The 18,903-nt window shown below is 41.5% G+C and overlaps 1 protein-coding gene across 5 annotated transcripts in view; it reads right to left on the minus strand.

The window, feature by feature from the left end:
• The window catches only part of LOC127639989 (EGF-like repeat and discoidin I-like domain-containing protein 3), a 325,228-nt gene that overhangs the window by 205,431 nt on the left and 100,894 nt on the right, over positions 1-18,903 (minus strand). For 4 of the 5 annotated variants that reach the window (XM_052122382.1, XM_052122366.1, XM_052122388.1 and 1 more), the window contains 2 exons: positions 16,907-17,035; positions 725-754 (listed from right to left, as the gene is read on the minus strand). In XM_052122382.1, the coding sequence (XP_051978342.1) occupies positions 725-754; positions 16,907-17,035 (159 nt within the window). The remainder of the gene's footprint in view (positions 1-724; positions 755-16,906; positions 17,036-18,903) is intronic. The other variant, XM_052122373.1, reaches the window with a different exon arrangement.

The following is an 18,903-nucleotide window of genomic DNA, read 5'->3' on the forward strand; positions in this document are numbered from 1 at the left end:
TGACCCACATAAACAAGAACTAGGAGTACCAAAAGGAAGCATTTTATCAGTTACCCTTTTTATTATCAAAATCAGTGGCATCGTAAAAGCCATGGGTCGGATATCCATTGCAGTCTTTACGTGGAAGACATTGGTATTTGCTACAGAGGCAAATCCCTAAATAACATTGAATAGAAAATCCAGCAGACAATTAACAGAATGCTGTTCTGGTCAGTATCAAATGGCTTTAAGTTTTCAAAGACTAAAACTGTTTGTATGCATTTTTGCCAGCTACGCTCTCTCCATCTTTAACAAGAGATATTCATGGATGGTGAACACAGAGTTGTTAAGGAAACCAAATTCCTTGGAATAACTCTTGATATTAAACTGAGTTTTATCCCTCACATAAAAATTTTAAAAGATAAATGTCTTAAAACCATGAACATTTGAAAGGTTCTAGCTAAAACAAAATGGGGTGCAGAAAGCTCAGTTATTTTAAATCTCTACAGAACACTAATTCAGTCATGCCTGAATTATGGTGAAAAAATGTATAGGGTATGGATCAGCCAGGAAATTGTATATATCTGACTCTTGGACGCAGTACATCATCAAAGCAAACGTCTGGCATTAGGGGCCTTTAGAACATCACCAACGCAAAGTTTGTATGTAGAAGCAAATTAACTTTCTCTGCAGAAAAGACGCCTCAAACGAGCCCCACAAGTCCAACAAAGAAAACCAAGCTTACCATCCTGTTTTCTCAACCCCCTCTTCAAGCCTATAAGAACAAAAAACAAGACATATCAGACCTTTTGGACTATGGATCAAACCACAATTACACAATCTCAAAGTAGATCTGAGCACACTGGAACAGATAAACTTCTGTAAAATCCCCCCTGGAACTTAAAAAAAAAATACAAATACTAATTTTAGACCTAACAAGAAACAAAGAATCTGAAACCCACACAAATGACTAAATAACAACACCTCTACATTAGAGAAATATTTCCATCATACACCCCTATATATATATGCAGATGGATCAAAATCTGAGGACCATGTATCATCTGCATTTGTGATCAACCACCAAAAAAAAAAAAAAAAAACTGACTTAAAACCCATAATACATTTGTATATTAACAACATATGTCAAACAGAGTGGGATCAATACACCATGAACAAACTCCATGAAATCAGCCCTATTGTTGGCAAAAGAAGCTTCTCTCAGGTTTTCAAATTGCTGGGACCAGATCATCTACACACGCTGTCGAATATGTCACTCCAGGATGACATACAATTTTTAATATTAGGAGAACATTCACCAACATGTACCTTCTGCCAGAATCTATTATCCTTGAAATATGTTTTATTATGCTGTACTGGCCTTAACCCCATAACCAGAAAACACTGGATTTTTTTAGCAAAGCCAAACCTAATGAAATTTTTATAAAAATTAAGATTTAAAAAAAACATTATATAGAGTTCCTCACACATTTCTCAACATGGAAATAGCAATAGAAGCTGGCATGGCATTAAAAACAAACAAACACTGGTGGCAAGTCATATTAAAGGCCTGTTAACATTGTGTTCCTGGATGTGATTTGAGGCTTGTTACCAAATCAACCAATACCAATAATAATACCAAATGCACTCTGATTCATCTTTTCATCCTGTTCCACTCAGACAATATCCAAATGCTTCTCAGTCTGCCAATAGCCTGTTATGACATGCCATTACAACAATTGGCCATTCTCTCTACATCCCTGGTTGGCCTGCCAACCTGCCCATTGACACACTGGGAGCCTCACACCCAATCACTCCAGTAATGACAACACAGTAGAGATTCAAATTGAAATTCACCAATAATGGCAATGGTAGTAGAGCTAACCACCCTAGGAACTCATCATTCCAGAGATTTCAGAGAATCAGGCAAGGACACAAACAAAGTGAAAGTTCCACAAAATCTCAATAGAATGATTCGCTCACAGATCAGACATTACTATCGATTATGGCTTAGTACAGTTTTCTTTTTTCTTCACAAAAAAATTTCTCTATTGTAATATCTGAAGTTTAGCAGTGACCATAATTACAAACAATTATATTCATTATAGATTATTTTACATTTAAGATCAATGATGAATATTTCCAGGTTTTCCATGACCATGGGCACACTCATCTGAGTTGATACAAAATGCACACAATTTAAATTCTGTCAGGTCTTCACAAAATATTGTTATGTCCACAGAGCTGTGAAATAGTGAAAGAAAAATGCACAGTTGTGAACAGTATATTAGGCCAACCAACAAGTAGTACAACAATCAGTGTTGGGCAAGCTACTCAACAAATGTAGCTAACAAAGCTACCAACTACTCAACAGCAGTTTGTTAAGCTAAGCTAAATGCTTCACTTCATAGAAAGTAAAAAGTTGCACTAGAAGCTATGTGCCAAAGGTAACTTGCCACATTAAAGCTACTTTTTTTTCAACCAGATGCTGAGAGCATACTGTCATACACAAAGCATCTAAAAGACACTGTTCAGTAAAGTACAGTATAGTGCAATACAGTATAGTATGGTGCAATATAAAATGTATATTTATATTCATATTTATGCATGTATATATATATATATATATATATATATATAAACCTATGTCTACAATGTATACTATTTTCATCTTATCATGTCATTCTGATGGTATCAGATGGTAACACCATGGTACTGATTGTTACAGCGCCCAGCACTGCCAACTCCACGCACTCTCGCTCTCTCTCCCCTGAATACTAAGTGCCTCTTGCTTCAGTACGGCAGTGATCCTTAAGCATTGATTGCTTCCCAGCTGTCCCGCATTAAGCTCTCGCCCTGAGACTATATCTGCCCCATTAACTCAGCGTTCAGTGCGAAGTATTGTTTCATCCCATGTTGCATGTCTGAGCGTTCTCTAAGTTACTCTGTTGTTCCGATCCCAGCCTGTTACTAACCTCTCTGTCTGCCTGCAGCCTGCCTAACGACCCGTGCCTGTTACTGGACTCTGATATCTCGCTGCCTGCCCCGAACCAAGCCTGTCTCACGCCTCTTTGTCGTCTGCTGCCGATCTCGGCTCGAGCCGGACCTTCTCACCTGAGTTGAACCCCTCCCCGGGCATCAGACTGGACCTTTGCCTTGTGTTGCTCTTTGTTGAGAACCTTTACGTTTCCTTGAAGTCTGCCCATTAAAATTATTGTTGCAAATGGATCTGCCCGACATGTCTGATTCATTACAGAATACTTCGCGAACGAGGACCCAGCGACAATAACTGTTCTGTCGGCCGCTGTCACCAACCAAGCCTCTCAGCTGGCCGCCCATCATCACCAGCTTTCCGCCTGACCACGCTCACGGAGGAATTGGTCTCAGCGGTACGAGCCCTGCAGAAATCCATCGCGGCACCCACGGCCGCTCCAACACTCACCGCGCCGCCTCTCCCGCTGGACCAGCCGCACACTGCGAGCTCCAACCCACACCTCGCGCGCCCAGAGAGGTATGAGGGTGACCCAGGTAAATGCAGGGGCTTTATTCTTCAATGCTCTTTGTATCTCGCCCAGCAGACAGCCCTGCACGCCACTGATGCCAGCAAAATCGCCTTCGTGTGCGCGCTGCTCACCGGTCGCGCGTTGGAGTGGATCACCGCGGTCTGGAAACCAGATGGCTCCGCCTTCTCTTCCTACGGAGAATTTCTGGAGCGTTTCCAAGCTGTGTTCGAGCATGCCAAGGAGGGGAAAGGAGCCGAGGATCTTCTCTTGGAACTCTCACAGGGGAGATCGCCCGCCTCAGATTACGCCCTCAAATTCCGAACGCTGGCAGCCCAAACCAATTGGACGGAGAACGCTCTCAAGGTGGTTTTCCGAAGGGGTCTCCGACACGATTTGCAAGCGGAGCTGGCCTGTCGCGACAGCTGGATCTCACCATCCAGCTGGACAACCTGATGCGCTCACGACGCCCCAGTCTCCGCCCAACGAGCGCTATGTGCTTCAGTCCCGCACCACGTGCTTCTAACTCGTCTGCTGAGACCTACGAGCCGATGCAAATCAATGCCTCACACATCTCCGAGGAGGAGAGGGAGCGTCGCCGATCTCTGAACCTGTGTCTGTACTGCGGGGGTTCCGGTCACTTCCGTCTGCACTGCCCTCTACGACCTGCATACAAGGACAGAACCACGGTGAGTCTGACCCTCGACTGTTTAAATCCTCTCACCTGTGTATCAGTGCCTCTTGAATTCACTATTAAGGGGCAAGCTGTAAATACCATCTCCCTAGTTGACTCCAGGGCAGCCGGCAATTTCATGTCCAAAGTTTTTGCCCAGGTTCACGAGATAACCCTCATTTCATGCACACCTCCGCTGTCAGTAGAGGCTGTCGACGGACGTCCACTCGGCACAGGACGCATCACGCACATGACCCAGGCGCTTCGCATGCGGACCGGCCAACTCCATCATGAGGAGGTCCAGTTCTACGTTCTCCAAGCTCCTCACACCCCGGTCATCCTGGGCCTACCCTGGCTAAGGAAGCACAACCCCCAGTTGGAGTGGACTACCGGGCAGATAATCAGCTGGGGAGAGAGGTGTTTCTCAAAGTGTCTGTCTGTCGTCAAACCCTTAAAGGTCCAAGGCATTGCCGAGTCCCGAGACGACGCAGTGCTATCTCGCCTACCTGCCGTATACCACGATCTAGTCGAGGTCTTCAGCAAGGTCAAAGCCACCAAGCTACCGCCCCACCAGGAATATGACTGCGCCATAGACCTCATACCCAACAACACACCACCCAGGGGCCGCATCTTCTCACTGTCCCAACCTGAGACCGAGGCCATGCGAAAATACGTGGAGGAGGAGCTCGCAAAGGGGTTCATCCATCCCCTCCACGTCCCCTCTGTCAGCAGGGTTCTTCTTCGTCAAGAAGAAAGATGGGGGACTGCGACCCTGCATCGACTACAGAGCACTGAACGAATGTACCATTAAGTTCCGTTACCCACTGCCGCTGGTACCGGCTGCTCTGGAGCTGCTTCGCACGGCCAAATACTACACCAAGCTGGACCTGCGCTCCGCCTATAACCTGGTTCGGATCCGAGAGGGGGACGAATGGAAGACTGCCTTCTCCACGAGCACTGGGCACTATGAATATCTCGTCATGCCGTTCGGCCTTTCTAACAGCCCTGCCGTCTTCCAATCCTTCGTCAACGACGTCCTCCGTGATCTGCTCCACCGAAGTGTAATCGTCTACATAGACGACATTCTGATTTATTCCGACACCCTCGAAGCCCACATCCAGCATGTCCGCGCTGTACTTCAAAGACTCCTTCGGTTCCAACTCTATGCCAAGATAGAGAAGTGTGACTTTCACCAGACATCTACAACCTTTCTGGGGTACATCATCCGCCCGGAGGGCGTGGCCATGGATGAGAATAAGGTGAGAGCAGTCGTAGACTGGCCCCAACCCTCTACCCTGAAGGGGTTGCAACGCTTCCTGGGTTTCACCAATTTCTATCGCCGCTTCATCAGAGGCTTCAGCTCCGTAGCAGCCCCGTTAACAGCCCTGGTTCGGAGGGGCACGAGAGGGCTACCCTGGAACGAGGCTGCCTCCCGGGCTTTTAAGCAACTCAAGAACAGCTTCACTTCTGCTCCCATCTTGCACCATCCTAACCCTGAGCTACCCTTTGTGGTGGAGGTGGACGCTTCGAACACCGGGCTGGGAGCGGTCCTCTCTCAACGTCAGGGCGACCCCCCCAAGCTGTACCCCTGCGCTTTCTACTCCAGGAAGTTGAGTCCAGCAGAGAGGAACTATGATGTCGGAGACCACGAGTTGTTAGCAATGAAGTCAGCATTCGAGGAGTGGCGCCACTGGCTCGAGGGAGCGACTCACCCATTCTTCGTGTACACAGACCACAAGAATCTGGAGTACCTGCGTACGGCCAAGAGACTGAACGCACGTCAAGCCCGGTGGACTCTCTTCTTCTCCCGGTTCCACTTCACAGTGAGCTACCGTCCCGGCTCGAAGAACACCAAGGCTGATTCTCTGTCTCGACTGTTCGACTCCGAAACGGAGGTCCCAACTCCAGAACCGATTATCAACCCAGCTCTCGTCCTCGGACCGGTTCAATGGGACCTCGAGACTGAGTGCACCCAGGCCAACGCTGACCTCGAGATCCCCTCGGACTGCCCCACTGGGAGGATCTTTGTACCAGAAACCCTCCGCGACAAGGTGATAAACCACGTGCACGCCCTTCCCTGTTCCGGGCACCCCGGAATCACTGCCACGACCCAGCTCCTTCAGAACCGGTACTGGTGGCCCACGCTCCCCCGAGACACGAGCAAATTCATTCGCCTCTGTAGGGTCTGTAACACCCAGAAATCCTCTCGCCTGCTACCCGCGGGTCTCCTTCAACCCCTGCCTGTTCCCCAACGGCCTTGGTCCCACATCGCGGTGGACTTCATCACGGATCTGCCTCCCTCCGAGGGCTACACGACCATTCTGACCGTCATCGACCGCTTCTCCAAGGCATGTCGGCTCATCCCACTCCCCAGGCTCCCCACCGCTCTGCAGATGGCGGAACATCTGTGTAACTATGTCTTTCGGTTCTACGGGCTACCAGAGGACATTGTGTCTGACAGGGGACCCCAGTTCACTTCCCGCGTCTGGAATGCCTTCTGTGGGAGACTACAGATCAACGTGAGTCTCACATCGGGGTACCACCCCCAGGCCAACGGACAAGTGGAGCGCCTCAACCAGGAGATTTCCCGCTTCCTTCGCTCCTACTGCCATCGCCAGCAGGGGATTGGCACCGCTTCCTGATGTGGGCCGAATATGCCCAGAACTCCATCCGCAAGCACTCTACCGGGATGACCCCTTTCCAATGTGTCCTCGGGTTCCAGCCCCCACTGTTCCCCTGGTCAGGTGAGCCCACCAGCGTCCCTGCCGTGGATGATTGGCTCCGCGGAGTGAGAGGACCTGGAACTTGGCCCACACTCACCTCCAGCGTGCTATAAGACGCGGCAAGGAGAGGGCAGACAGGCGTCGCCGGGCAGGACCTGTTTACCAACCCGGCCAATGGGTGTGGCTATCCACACGAGACCTACGCCTCAGGCTGCCCTGCAAGAAACTAAGTCCGAGATTCTTGGGCCCATTCAAGATCGTCCGTGAAATCACCCCTGTGTCGTTTCGTCTTGACTTGCCCAGACACCTGCGCGTCTCACCCACGTTCCACGTCTCCCTGCTCAAACCAGCCTCCGCCCAATCTGTAGAGCGCACAGGGGACTCAGAGGAGAAGGCCACCCAACCAATCCTGTTAGAGGGCGAGGAGACCTACCAGGTGCATTGTCTGCTGGACTCTAGACGTCGTGGTGGGCATCTCCAATACCTCGTTGATTGGGAGGGCTTTGGGCCAGAGGAACGTTCCTGGGTCAACGCCAATGACATACTAGACCCGTCCCTTACTCAAGACTTCCATCGCAATCACCCTGATAGACCGGCCCCTCGACCTCGCGGCAGACCTCGCCATCATCAGTTCTCTCGCGCCAGGAGACGCTCGCAGGAGGGGGGCTCTGTTACGGCGCCCAGCACTGCCAACTCCACGCACTCTCGCTCTCTCTCCCTGAATACTAAGTGCCTCTTGCTTCAGTACGGCAGTGATCCTTAAGCATTGATTGCTTCCCAGCTGTCCCGCATTAAGCTCTCGCCCTGAGAATATATCTGCCCCATTAACTCAGCGTTCAGTGTGAAGTATTGTTTCATCCCATGTTGCATGTCTGAGCGTTCTCTAAGTTACTCTGTTGTTCCGATCCCAGCCTGTTACTAACCTCTCTGTCTGCCTGCAGCCTGCCTAACGACCCGTGCCTGTTACTGGACTCTGATATCTCGCCGCCTGCCCCGAACCAAGCCTGTCTCACGCCTCTTTGTCGTCTGCTGCCGATCTCGGCTCGAGCCGGACCTTCTCACCTGAGTTGAACCCCTCCCCGGGCATCAGACTGGACCTTTGCCTTGTGTTGCTCTTTGTTGAGAACCTTTACGTTTCCTTGAAGTCTGCCCATTAAAATTATTGTTGCAAATGGATCTGCCCGACATGTCTGATTCATTACACTGATAGATAGATAATGACCATATTTATGTACAATTCTGCATTTACATGATGCTTTAAAGTACTTCAAATAAAGACTTTATTCATCACTGGCAAACTATAGGAAACATAAGGGTTTGGTTTCCATTGATTTTAGATAAATATCCACTGAAACCAGTGTTATCTTTATTTTCTGTATTTTAAAATATTCAGTGAGTGTATTGGTACAGTCACTTCATACCATTTATCAAAATATTTGTGAGCGGAGCACACAAGATTAAAGGGAAAGAAAGCACACTTTGAAATAAAGAAAGTTTATGCAGCTGAGTCCACAAACCTAAATAAGATCAAATGGATGGATGGATACTGAAGTGTTCGGCTTTCTGTGTCATTCAAAAACTGTTCGCATTCATTTCACCAACATAAGTTCATTGTTGTTGCCTTCTTCCCTCATTATGGTATTATTTTAATATTGCTTTTGTATCTCCATAAAATGTGTAATTTCTCCATAAAACAATTTAATCACAAATATAACTTGGCTTAAATAAACGTGACTTTATTTAATGGTCACGTATGGGCAGACATTAGATGTGAACAAAGACACTCATTCATTAATTAATTCTCTTTATAGTGAATGCTACAGAATAGGGAGCAATTTCAGACTGTGCTGAAGAGAACTAACCAGTTGATTACAGGCAGCCTCAGAAAGATCAAACATTTTTATCTTTCACAGAGTGTGCCACAAGCAGTCCTGAATGAACATGTGATTGAATTCTCATGACATTTACATTACATTTACATTTATGCATTTGGCAGATGCTTTTATCCAAAGCGACTTACAGTGCACTTATTACAGGGACAATACCCCCAGAGCAACTTGGAGTTAAGTGCCTTGCTCAAGGACCCAACAGTGGCATCTTGGTGGTGCTGGGGTTTGAACCCCGACCTTCTGGTCAGTAACCCTGAGCCTCTACCACTGAGCCACCACTGCCCCGGGATTGACAAGTGGAGGTGTCTCCATTTAGCCACCTGGCACTTCTTTCCCTATCCCAAAATGAATAGGGAACTCAAGAATACCACATCTCATGTCACTGCCTTTACATGCGACTAATAGACAGTTTTTCATTCTATGACCCTGCTGAGCCTGCTGGATTAAAACCTGGATCATATCTGCCTGCACATGACATTTCATATATATATATATATATATATATATATATATATATATATATATATATATATATGAGAGAGAGAGAGAGAGAGAGAGAGAGAGAGAGCAAATAGGTTTCCTAAAAAAAATTTAAAATGGACAGTGAGACTAAGTTGTTTACAATTTTAAATAATAGCAAGCTATAAAAGTCAGTTTTCTGTTCTTGGCTGACAAAATTGGAACTCAAGGTGGTCTTCTGCAGGCCATCTGCCTCAAGCTTTGACATGTTGTGCATTATCAGATGCTATTCTGCTCACTACAATTGTACAGAGTGGTTATCTGAGTTACCATAGCCTTTCTGTCATCTCAAACCAGTCTGGCCGTTCTCTGTTGACCTCTCTCATCAACAAGGCATTTCTGTCCACACAACAGCTGCTCATTGGTTGTTTTTTGCTTTTCGCATTGTTCTCTCTACACTCTAGAGACTGTAATGCATGACAATCGTAGGAGTTCAGCAGTTACAGAAATAGTCAAACCAGCCTGTCTGGCACCAACAATCATGCCACGGTCTAAATCACCATCATTTTGATGCTTGATGTGAACATTAACTGAAGCTGAACTTAACTGAACTGAGCTTTTCTGTGATTTGTCTGTTTGTCAAATAACCAAAGCTAATTTAGATTTCCTTTCAAGCTTCATACTTCCCTGACAGACCTTTTCCCATTTTCACACTGATTCCAAAGTAATTTCCATTTAGAACAAAGCTCTTAGTTTATTCTTGCTGATAAAATCCCACTAACTCAGTTTTATCAGTCCTATTAAGCTTGTTAGAAATGACAAAGCCTGCGCATTGCTGCAACAAAGCCTACTAAGCTGTCATTCTTGGGGAGCTATTATCATGTTCCTTTTATCATTTAATTGCAGGAATTACCCAGACACTAGATTTGGTTACCTAATGTCTTTAGATACTGTATTTGTGCCAGTCAATTTCAATGAGTGAAAGAGAAATTGGATGACATTTAAAACCTTAAATTATATGAGGTTTAACAACACCGTAACTCCGGAAGAGCTGAGCTTTGGTCAGGAGCTTAGACCTTCACTTAAATTAATCGCAAAAGGTTCAAAGTTGCCTTTGAAAAAGACATATCGACCTCTTATGAATAATTTAAATCATTATTATTTATTTATGTAATGCATGAGGGACATCCTGCAAAAATAATAAATAAATACATAGAAATTAATATTTCTAGTGTCTAAAATATTACATAAAACAAAATTATTCACAGGCAATGCTTTAGTCTGAACAATCCATAATTTCAAATGAAACATCAGCAGGCCCGGACTGGCCATCGGGAGCACTGGGACAGTTCCCGCTGGCCTGGCAACTAAAACAGCCAGCATTTAAAAATTATTTATTTTTTTTATTATTATTATTTTATATTACTACCTTTACCAGTGATCATTTTTGAATTTGTCATTCAATAAAATTATTATTAATATTAATAACAATAAAAAAAAAAAAATCATGAATCTGTTAGTCTTGACTGGCAAGGCTACGATTCGACTTTACGCCTCAGACAAACGGTTAAACAGAAAATGCGAGCAGCACCCGATGATGGAGAGAAACGGCCAGGTGGAGCAGAGAGGGAAAGGACAAAAAAAGAAAGCACTCCAAGAAGAAGCAGCAAAATGTTGCAAAATTACTGACCTGTTCAGGGCTTCAAGTGCAGGTCAGTTTCATCTGTAAATACTGTACTTTTTTCTTCGTTAACTTAGTATTGAACTGCTAGCAAATGTAAGCGGTATCGCCCGTCTAACGTTACATTCGTGGAGAAATCAAAACAAATGAGTGCACACAGAAAACTCACAGAAGAAATGTACTGAGGTAAAAATTCTAATTGTTGTTTTTTTTTTTTTATTTATAACATATGATTTAGTTTAACATAACACAACTAAGGGAGCTGTTTTGCTGAATATTATCAAGATTGAAAATGTTACATTGAATTTATTGTTCAATAAACAAGTAGCGTAGTTAATATTTATTATTAAGATACTTACATTTTAGACACAAACCATATTAACTGTTTTTGTTCTATTTCACCGACTAAAATAGTTCCAAAGGAAAGCTACAGCAGCGCAGTGTTTTGTTACTGAATGATTCAGCGTTTTGAACAAATCTTTTGTATGAATGACTCACTAATTAAGACGGTCACTTCCCACCACCTTTTGGCGGTTTAGTTTAATGTTTAAGTATTGCATTTTTTTTTAATATTCAAACATTTATTTAAAACATCAATCTCATAACATAATTTTTTGCAGTTGTAATTGCAGTGCACATTTTTTTATTTGATGGGTAATAGCCCTATAGTGTCTTATTATTATAACTGAATTTAATGATCAAATGTAAGAATTTGACATGAAAGATGATGCATACATTTAATAAGGTAATACAAATTTCCTTTTTTTTTCATCAAATGAAGGTGGAGACAGCCAACCTAGCACTAGCTGTGGTGCAATGATTACACATCAGATTCAGCCAGGGAGTGAGATGACAGGTAGAAGCAAAATAAGAAAAGAAAAAAATGTACATATTGTATGAAATATAGTGTTGCTAAATGTTGGATATTTAAGTAGTTTTAAGATAAAAACAACAACATTTTGTCATAAATATACTACTTTGATTTTTACTAAAATAAATGTCGATTCTGGGCAAACAAATTACAATAAGGTGGTTGATACTTGTTGGAATTAACATTGACAACATTATTGATAAAGTTGCTGAGAGCAGCGAAGTCTTACGCAACCTGCTGACCTTCTAAGCTAACATTTTTGTTTAACCTCTATTCTGCAGTTTATATACACTTATGAGTGAGAAGTAGAGAGGTAGAAACAGCTTTGAACTTCTAGAGTAAATGCTTGTATGTACGTTATGTGCAGACCCATTTGATATTTTTCCAGTCTTCAACTGTCCAATTTTGGTGAGCTCTTGCAAATTGTAGCCTCTTTTTCCTATTTGTAGTGGAGATGAGTGGTACCTGGTGGGGTCTTCTGCTGTTGTAGCCCATCCGCCTCAAGGTTGTGCATGTTGTGGCTTCACAAATGCTTTGCTGCATACCTCGGTTGTAGCAGTGGTTATTTCAGGCAAAGTTGCTCTTCTATCAGCTTGAATCAGTCGGCCCATTCTCCTCTGACCTCTAGCATCAACAAGGCATTTTCACCCACAGGACTGCCGCATACTGGATGTTTTTCCCTTTTCACACCATTCTTTGTAAACCCTAGAAATGGTTGTGCGTGAAAATCCCAGTAACTGAGCAGATTGTGAAATACTCAGACCGGCCCGTCTGGCACCAACCACTATGCCACGCTCAAAATTGCTTAAATCACCTTTCTTTACCATTCTGACATTCAGTTTTGAGTTCAGGAGATTGTCTTGACCAGGACCACACCCCTAAATGCATTGAAGCAACTGCCATGTGATTGGTTGATTAGATAATTGCATTAATGAGAAATTGAACAGGTGTTCTTAATAATCCTTTAGGTGAGTGTATAATAATTCACATTTAATATGCATGAGTAAATGTTGATTTATGTTGGTTTATTGCTGGAATGACAACAGACAAGCAGGGCCTCAATTCCCAAAAGCATTGTAAGCCTAAGTAGATTGTAGAACCCAACTTATGTTGATCTTGCTTTTGTGGATTGTTTCCCAAAAGCATCATAACTTAAGTAGTACTTGAAAACGCTTGAAGCTTAACGAGTGCTCTTGAGTAATTAATTGTACACCGCTAAGAGCATAGTAGGAACACAGACATATGCAGACACCTGCAGGACAATCGCAAAATTACACTTTATTCAATTTAAATACCAATAGCTACACTTTATGCTGAGACTTCAATATCAGGATATACTGTACATATGTTTTATTTATTTTTATTTGAACAGACACGTCTAATATAATAATAATAATAATAATAATTCTTCTTATTATTACTATTTTTATTATTATTATTATTAATAATAATTAAAATAGATGGATAAAATAAATGGATGAATAAATTAATTAGTAAGAAAATAAAGTTTTTTGTTTGGAATATTTGCACAAGTTGGTAACAACAATGTTGTGGCATGATTGATGCAACTGTATAAATTCATATTAGAAAGAGAAGAAAAAAGGAAATTAACTTTTGCTGCAGTGCATGAAAAGCGTCCATATGTATTTGAATACATACATGTAATTTGGCAGATGCTTTTATCCTCATCTTCTCTTTCTCTTTGACAACCAAAGGCTCTCTTGCCAGCACTACAAGTTGTGTCGCACTGCACATGCAGCATTACTGTCACCGTTATTACTTTTGGGAGTAAAGAGCAAACCTCCGCTTTATTGATGAATGTCCCTAAATCGCATTTTCCAAACATCTCCTTATTTTGCACTCCCACGGAATAATATTCAATGATTGCTTGTAATCAGCAGGATCATACACAGGGCCTCCACTGTCTTCCCTAATCCTGGAAGCTTTTATATTGAGAGGAATTTGTGAAAATGAAATATTACAAATGCACACATATGGAAGCAGATTGTGTAAAATAAAAAGATTGTTCTCCACAAAATTATTGTAAAAACAATATGTAAATATGCGGGTAGAATATTTAAGATTTTTTTTTTAAATTAAATTTTTTTTAAAGTTATGCACAAAAATAATGAAGTTACAATGACGAGGAGCACTATATGGTCAAATTTCAGCCCTGTCGCACAAACAGCGACTCTCTTAAGTAGCACTTAAAGCGCATTCCAAGCACATTCATGTTACGTTCAGTTTTGGGAAAAACACGTAAAAAATTTAAACCGTTGGTAAAATTGCTTGTAGAAAATGTTCTTAAATGCTAAGACTGATCATTATTGGGAAACACAATCCTGGTTGATTTTGACCAAATGTTAAGCACGAGAAATAAAATAAAGAACAAATGAAAAAGAAAACATTTGTCTTTATTTGCAGTAATCACACTGTGTGTGTGGTTTTGTTTGAGTGTATATAAATACATAGAAATGTGTGCTTCTATTGTATATTGTGTCAGTGAAATAAAACTGCCATTAACAAAGTGATCTTCTTTTAATATGACACCACAAATGAATATCACATCCATGTATTTTTTTCCTCCAGTCTTGTTTGAAATCACATGTAGAATAGGACCTAAAAATATTAAATGGGTTCTTAACATAATCAATTAAATTGCATTGCTCTCTTAATGTTTATATATTTTTTTAGATATATATACTAGACATACATTTACTATACATACACTTCCCCAGAGTGCTATGCAAGCTAGATCCGCTACTGATCTGTTGCATTACAAAGGCTCTTAAAGGAATAGTAAAAAATTGGCTGATAATTCACTCATCCAAGAGTGGACATCCAAGATGTATCTGAGTTTCTTTCTTCATCAAAACAGAATTTAAGAATTTTAGGATTTCATTTCAGGCCTCCTTTAAACAATGCAAGTGAATGTACAAAATTGTTTTGACGGTCCAAAATGCATATTTAGGGTGCATCAAAATAATCCACACAACTCGACAAATAAAATTCTTCTGAACCCAAACGATTGAATATTTTTTAGAAACAAAACTATGCCATACTTTTTTACAATATATGTTCACTTCCGCACATCTCTGGGACGCGCGCTCATGAGAGGGATAATGTAAGCTCGTTGGTAACGTCCCGCATCACGTGGAGGAGGAGGGAGGAAGCACGTCATTATTTGCAAGAGAAGGAGCTCTGTATAAAAGTATAATTGTCTTTGTTGTAGATTTGTATTTGCTAGGGCTGGGACGAAGTGGACGCAAAAAATACGTAGACGCAAAATATGCGCGTCGATTCGTCGGACCCAAAACAAAGATGGCGGCGCAGGAGCGTAGTAGCAACACGAGTGGCTCCTCAGACTATCAGAAGTGCAAGGCGGCATGCACTCATTCCTCTAAAGTATGGGAATTCTTTAATTTAAAAGGAAACAATTCCGTGATATGTCGTCTTTGCAAAATGGAGATGGCCTTCCATTCTAGCACCACGGCAATGCACCAGCATCTGAAGAGGCGCCACCCGGCTGCAGCTGCAGATGACAGAGCACCACAAGTTTTTTTTCAACTCCCCACTTTGCACTCGATGTTGGAGTAGGCTATAATATGTTGTCTACACCTAAAGTTTTCGCTTATAGCTATTCATAATGCGCTTATAGCTATGAATGTCGTGAAAAATACATAGAGGACACTGACAACGCGCTGACAGACAGGACCAAGCAGGTAACATTTAATAAAGTCTCAACTTTCAAATTTGGTCATTCAAAGAAAATTAAACCATAAATAGGCCTACTATTTTGTGGCTCTTTAATGTGTCGTGACAGATTGCCTCAGTTAAAGCTGCTCGTGAACCGGTCATCTTTTCCTTGGTTGAGTAAAAACTGTTGTTTTAACCGTGGAAAGATGTCAGTACAGTAGCCTACAATCCATTATTCACATTCAAATCCACCGACGTTAATCTTCTCTCTCCTGACTACTTTGTCGGACAAAAATGGCGTATTATGATTGATTGATCAGATCGCCAGTCAATCAAACTCCCGGCAAATGTTTTTTTTTTTACATTTTATACACCCCCACCCCGATGAAACCGGTATTACCGGTGTTGTCACAAGTCGATTAATCGAATAGAAATAGAATCGGACTGAAAAAATGAATCGTTAGATTAATCGATGCATCGAAAAAATAAATCGCTAGATTAATCGTTTAAAAAATAATCGTTTATCCCAGTATTAACAATGTTCATAATTGTTGTTTGTTGTGTGTATCCTGGATTATTCAACCTTCAGAAACCCAAAAGAAAATGCACGCTTGGAAAAATATAAACTTTTTGTTGATTGCCTATACATGATCATGTGTGATCGAAGCTCTGGCTTTTCACGCTGAACCTGGATATCAGTACACCCCTACATTCTATCAAATATTGAAGGGTGTGCAGTGAACATTTTACCCCTGGATTCAGACCATCGAAAGAAACAAAGGGACGATATCTGAATTCATCAACTATTCCCATGCTTTTTTCTTTAGTACACCCTTTATTAACACTTGTCTCATGTGATCCGATTACAAGTAGTCAGTCGAGACAGATTTCACCTTTAAACCTGATTTTAAAATGCATCTCAAATGCTTATCCAGTGACCACTTGTAATAAGATTTTGTTAAAGGGAGGGATTGATTTATGACTATGAACATCACTTATGGACACCTCACTTACGTGTATGTCAGTGTGTCACTCCAAGTTGATTTAAGGCATACTGAAAATGTTATTTCAATCCTTGTGCATGTATATGCACAAAATGTTCCAAATTTTTTGATCCTGTAATTGTTTTCAGTAAAGCTGTACCTGGCTGGCACAGTGTAAAACCACTGTTTTGCTGCAATGATAATGCATTTTATAAGCTGTCAGTCTTTAAACGTTGTCTGGGATGCAACAGGAAAGTTATACATTTATAAATTTGTGTTTTATTTTAGAAAAGATTTCAAACAACATGCATTAAATCCAGATAAAAAATACATTGGGCTCCATTTACTCCTTTAGTAGGCTACAGTGCATTTGTGATCAGATCATGAAATAAATTTTATACAAGGTGTAAGAAGGTTCAGAGCTATATATATTAAGAATGGTATGAACATACTGTGTTGGCAGTGGATCCCGTTGAAGCCTGGTTGGCACTTGCAGATGTATCCAATGAATGTGTCCCCTCTGTATGTTTCACTGATTTCACAGGTGCCATCATTGTGACAAGGGTTTGGTTGGCAGGGTCCTGAAATATAGATAAACATAAATAAGCAGAGGGAATACATGTATTAAAAAAATGTTTATGCACAAATTCTTAAGAACAAATAATGTGTTCGATCAGTGATTCCCAACCAGGAGCCCCATCTCCCCTTGGCCCAATGAGTAGGGCTCACCCTGCCTATCCGACATGCACATTACAGGTCTATAACTCTATCAATGAGCTAATAAGCAGAATATAGCAGTGATCCAAGTTGTGCAGTATTGGCATCCTTCAGGACCGGGAAACTCTGCTATATGTTATATCCTACTCATCAGGCCAAGGAGAGATGGGACCCACTCATAAAAAATTTGATATGAGAACCTTGAGGTGAAAGCCTAGGATTGAGAAACACATCCAATCCATCATCACAGGATGCATGAATGTTTTATAAATTTGAGTGAATGGCACTTGTTGCAGAATATACAGTATGTGCTACTTGGTGGGACTGTTTTTCACCCACAGTATCATGACTTTAATAATATGCATGATAATGTTTAATATTATCCAGTATGATGATGGGGCCATGTAGGTACATAGGACAAACAAAGCAAGTCAGGAAACACTGGGTTAGATAAACAAATAGGTTAGAAACAGAGATCAGCAGTTCATAACAATGACCTGCATTGAAAGGAGTTACGTCTCTACAGTGTTCAAGTAGCAACTGCAGTGACATACAGCCAAAAGAATGAAAGATTGCACAAAGAGAAGGAAAAGAATGAACAAGGAAGAGCCACAGAGACAACGAGAAAAATGTTACCATGAACATCACTTGCTGAGGTCACCATGGGGCAGTTTGAGGCATAAATGATATCATTGGCACTGAATGATATCCCCTGGTACTGTCAACACAGACTGAGAGAGAGACAGGCTGCCTCACATTTCATTGGCTTGATACTAGCAGTCAGACAGCTAAATCACTGACACTGACCAACTACACAAACAGTGCAGAAATTAATAGATGAGTGTGTGGAAATGTCAAGGCAAAGATGTAAAATTACAGTTCTTCAACAGGATGTCAGTTTATTGACATTTTAAGTAAATTAATGGCAAGATTTTCATGTATTAGTTCTAAACGGTTTGCACATCCTTACTCCAAATGGATAGCCACTGTTTATATTTCATCTATAGCCTAAAGCTGAAGTGTGTAATTTATGTGCCACTATCATCATCAACTAAACAGAACTACAGAAATACAATTTATATGTGCATACAAATGTGTTCCACTACAGATGATAGAATACATGCTGTAAAATGTCATTTGTAATGCATTCTATTAGATTACTCCAGGTCAGTAACGTATTCCAATTACTTTGTATTACTTCTTCAGCACTGGTACAGTTTTTCACTTGTTTTGACAAAAAAAAAAAAATCTGCCAGTACAATAAGACAAAATACATATTAAAAAATATAAAAAATACTTTCCCTGTAAAAACTAAATATCTTATGCAGTGTTGTTTCTAAAACAAGATAAATCAAACTGATCTTGTTTTAAGGATTTTTAGATATTTTTACAGGAAAACAAGAATATGATTTTTGCCCTAATATCAAAGGTCATGTCTGGTAACATGTGCATGTAAAATGGCTAGAAATAGCATTTTAGCTTAGCATAAAGTTGACAATTTACACAAGGTTTATTTATATTTCTTCTGCTCCAAACTTACTTTTAACTTACTTCTCTGTCTGCTCGTATGAATACATCATAAGAAAGTGTTTCACCGCTGTTCAAATGCACTTTGGATCACATCATTTCTATGTATAAATGCTTTCCATCTGAAAGGACTAAAAATGTAATGAAACAAATGACAATAAAATATAAAAAAATCTCTTCAGTAATCAAAACACTTTTTAAATGT

Source organism: Xyrauchen texanus, chromosome 4 (genome assembly GCF_025860055.1).
Source record: "Xyrauchen texanus isolate HMW12.3.18 chromosome 4, RBS_HiC_50CHRs, whole genome shotgun sequence".
NCBI classification, from domain to species: domain Eukaryota; kingdom Metazoa; phylum Chordata; class Actinopteri; order Cypriniformes; family Catostomidae; genus Xyrauchen; species Xyrauchen texanus.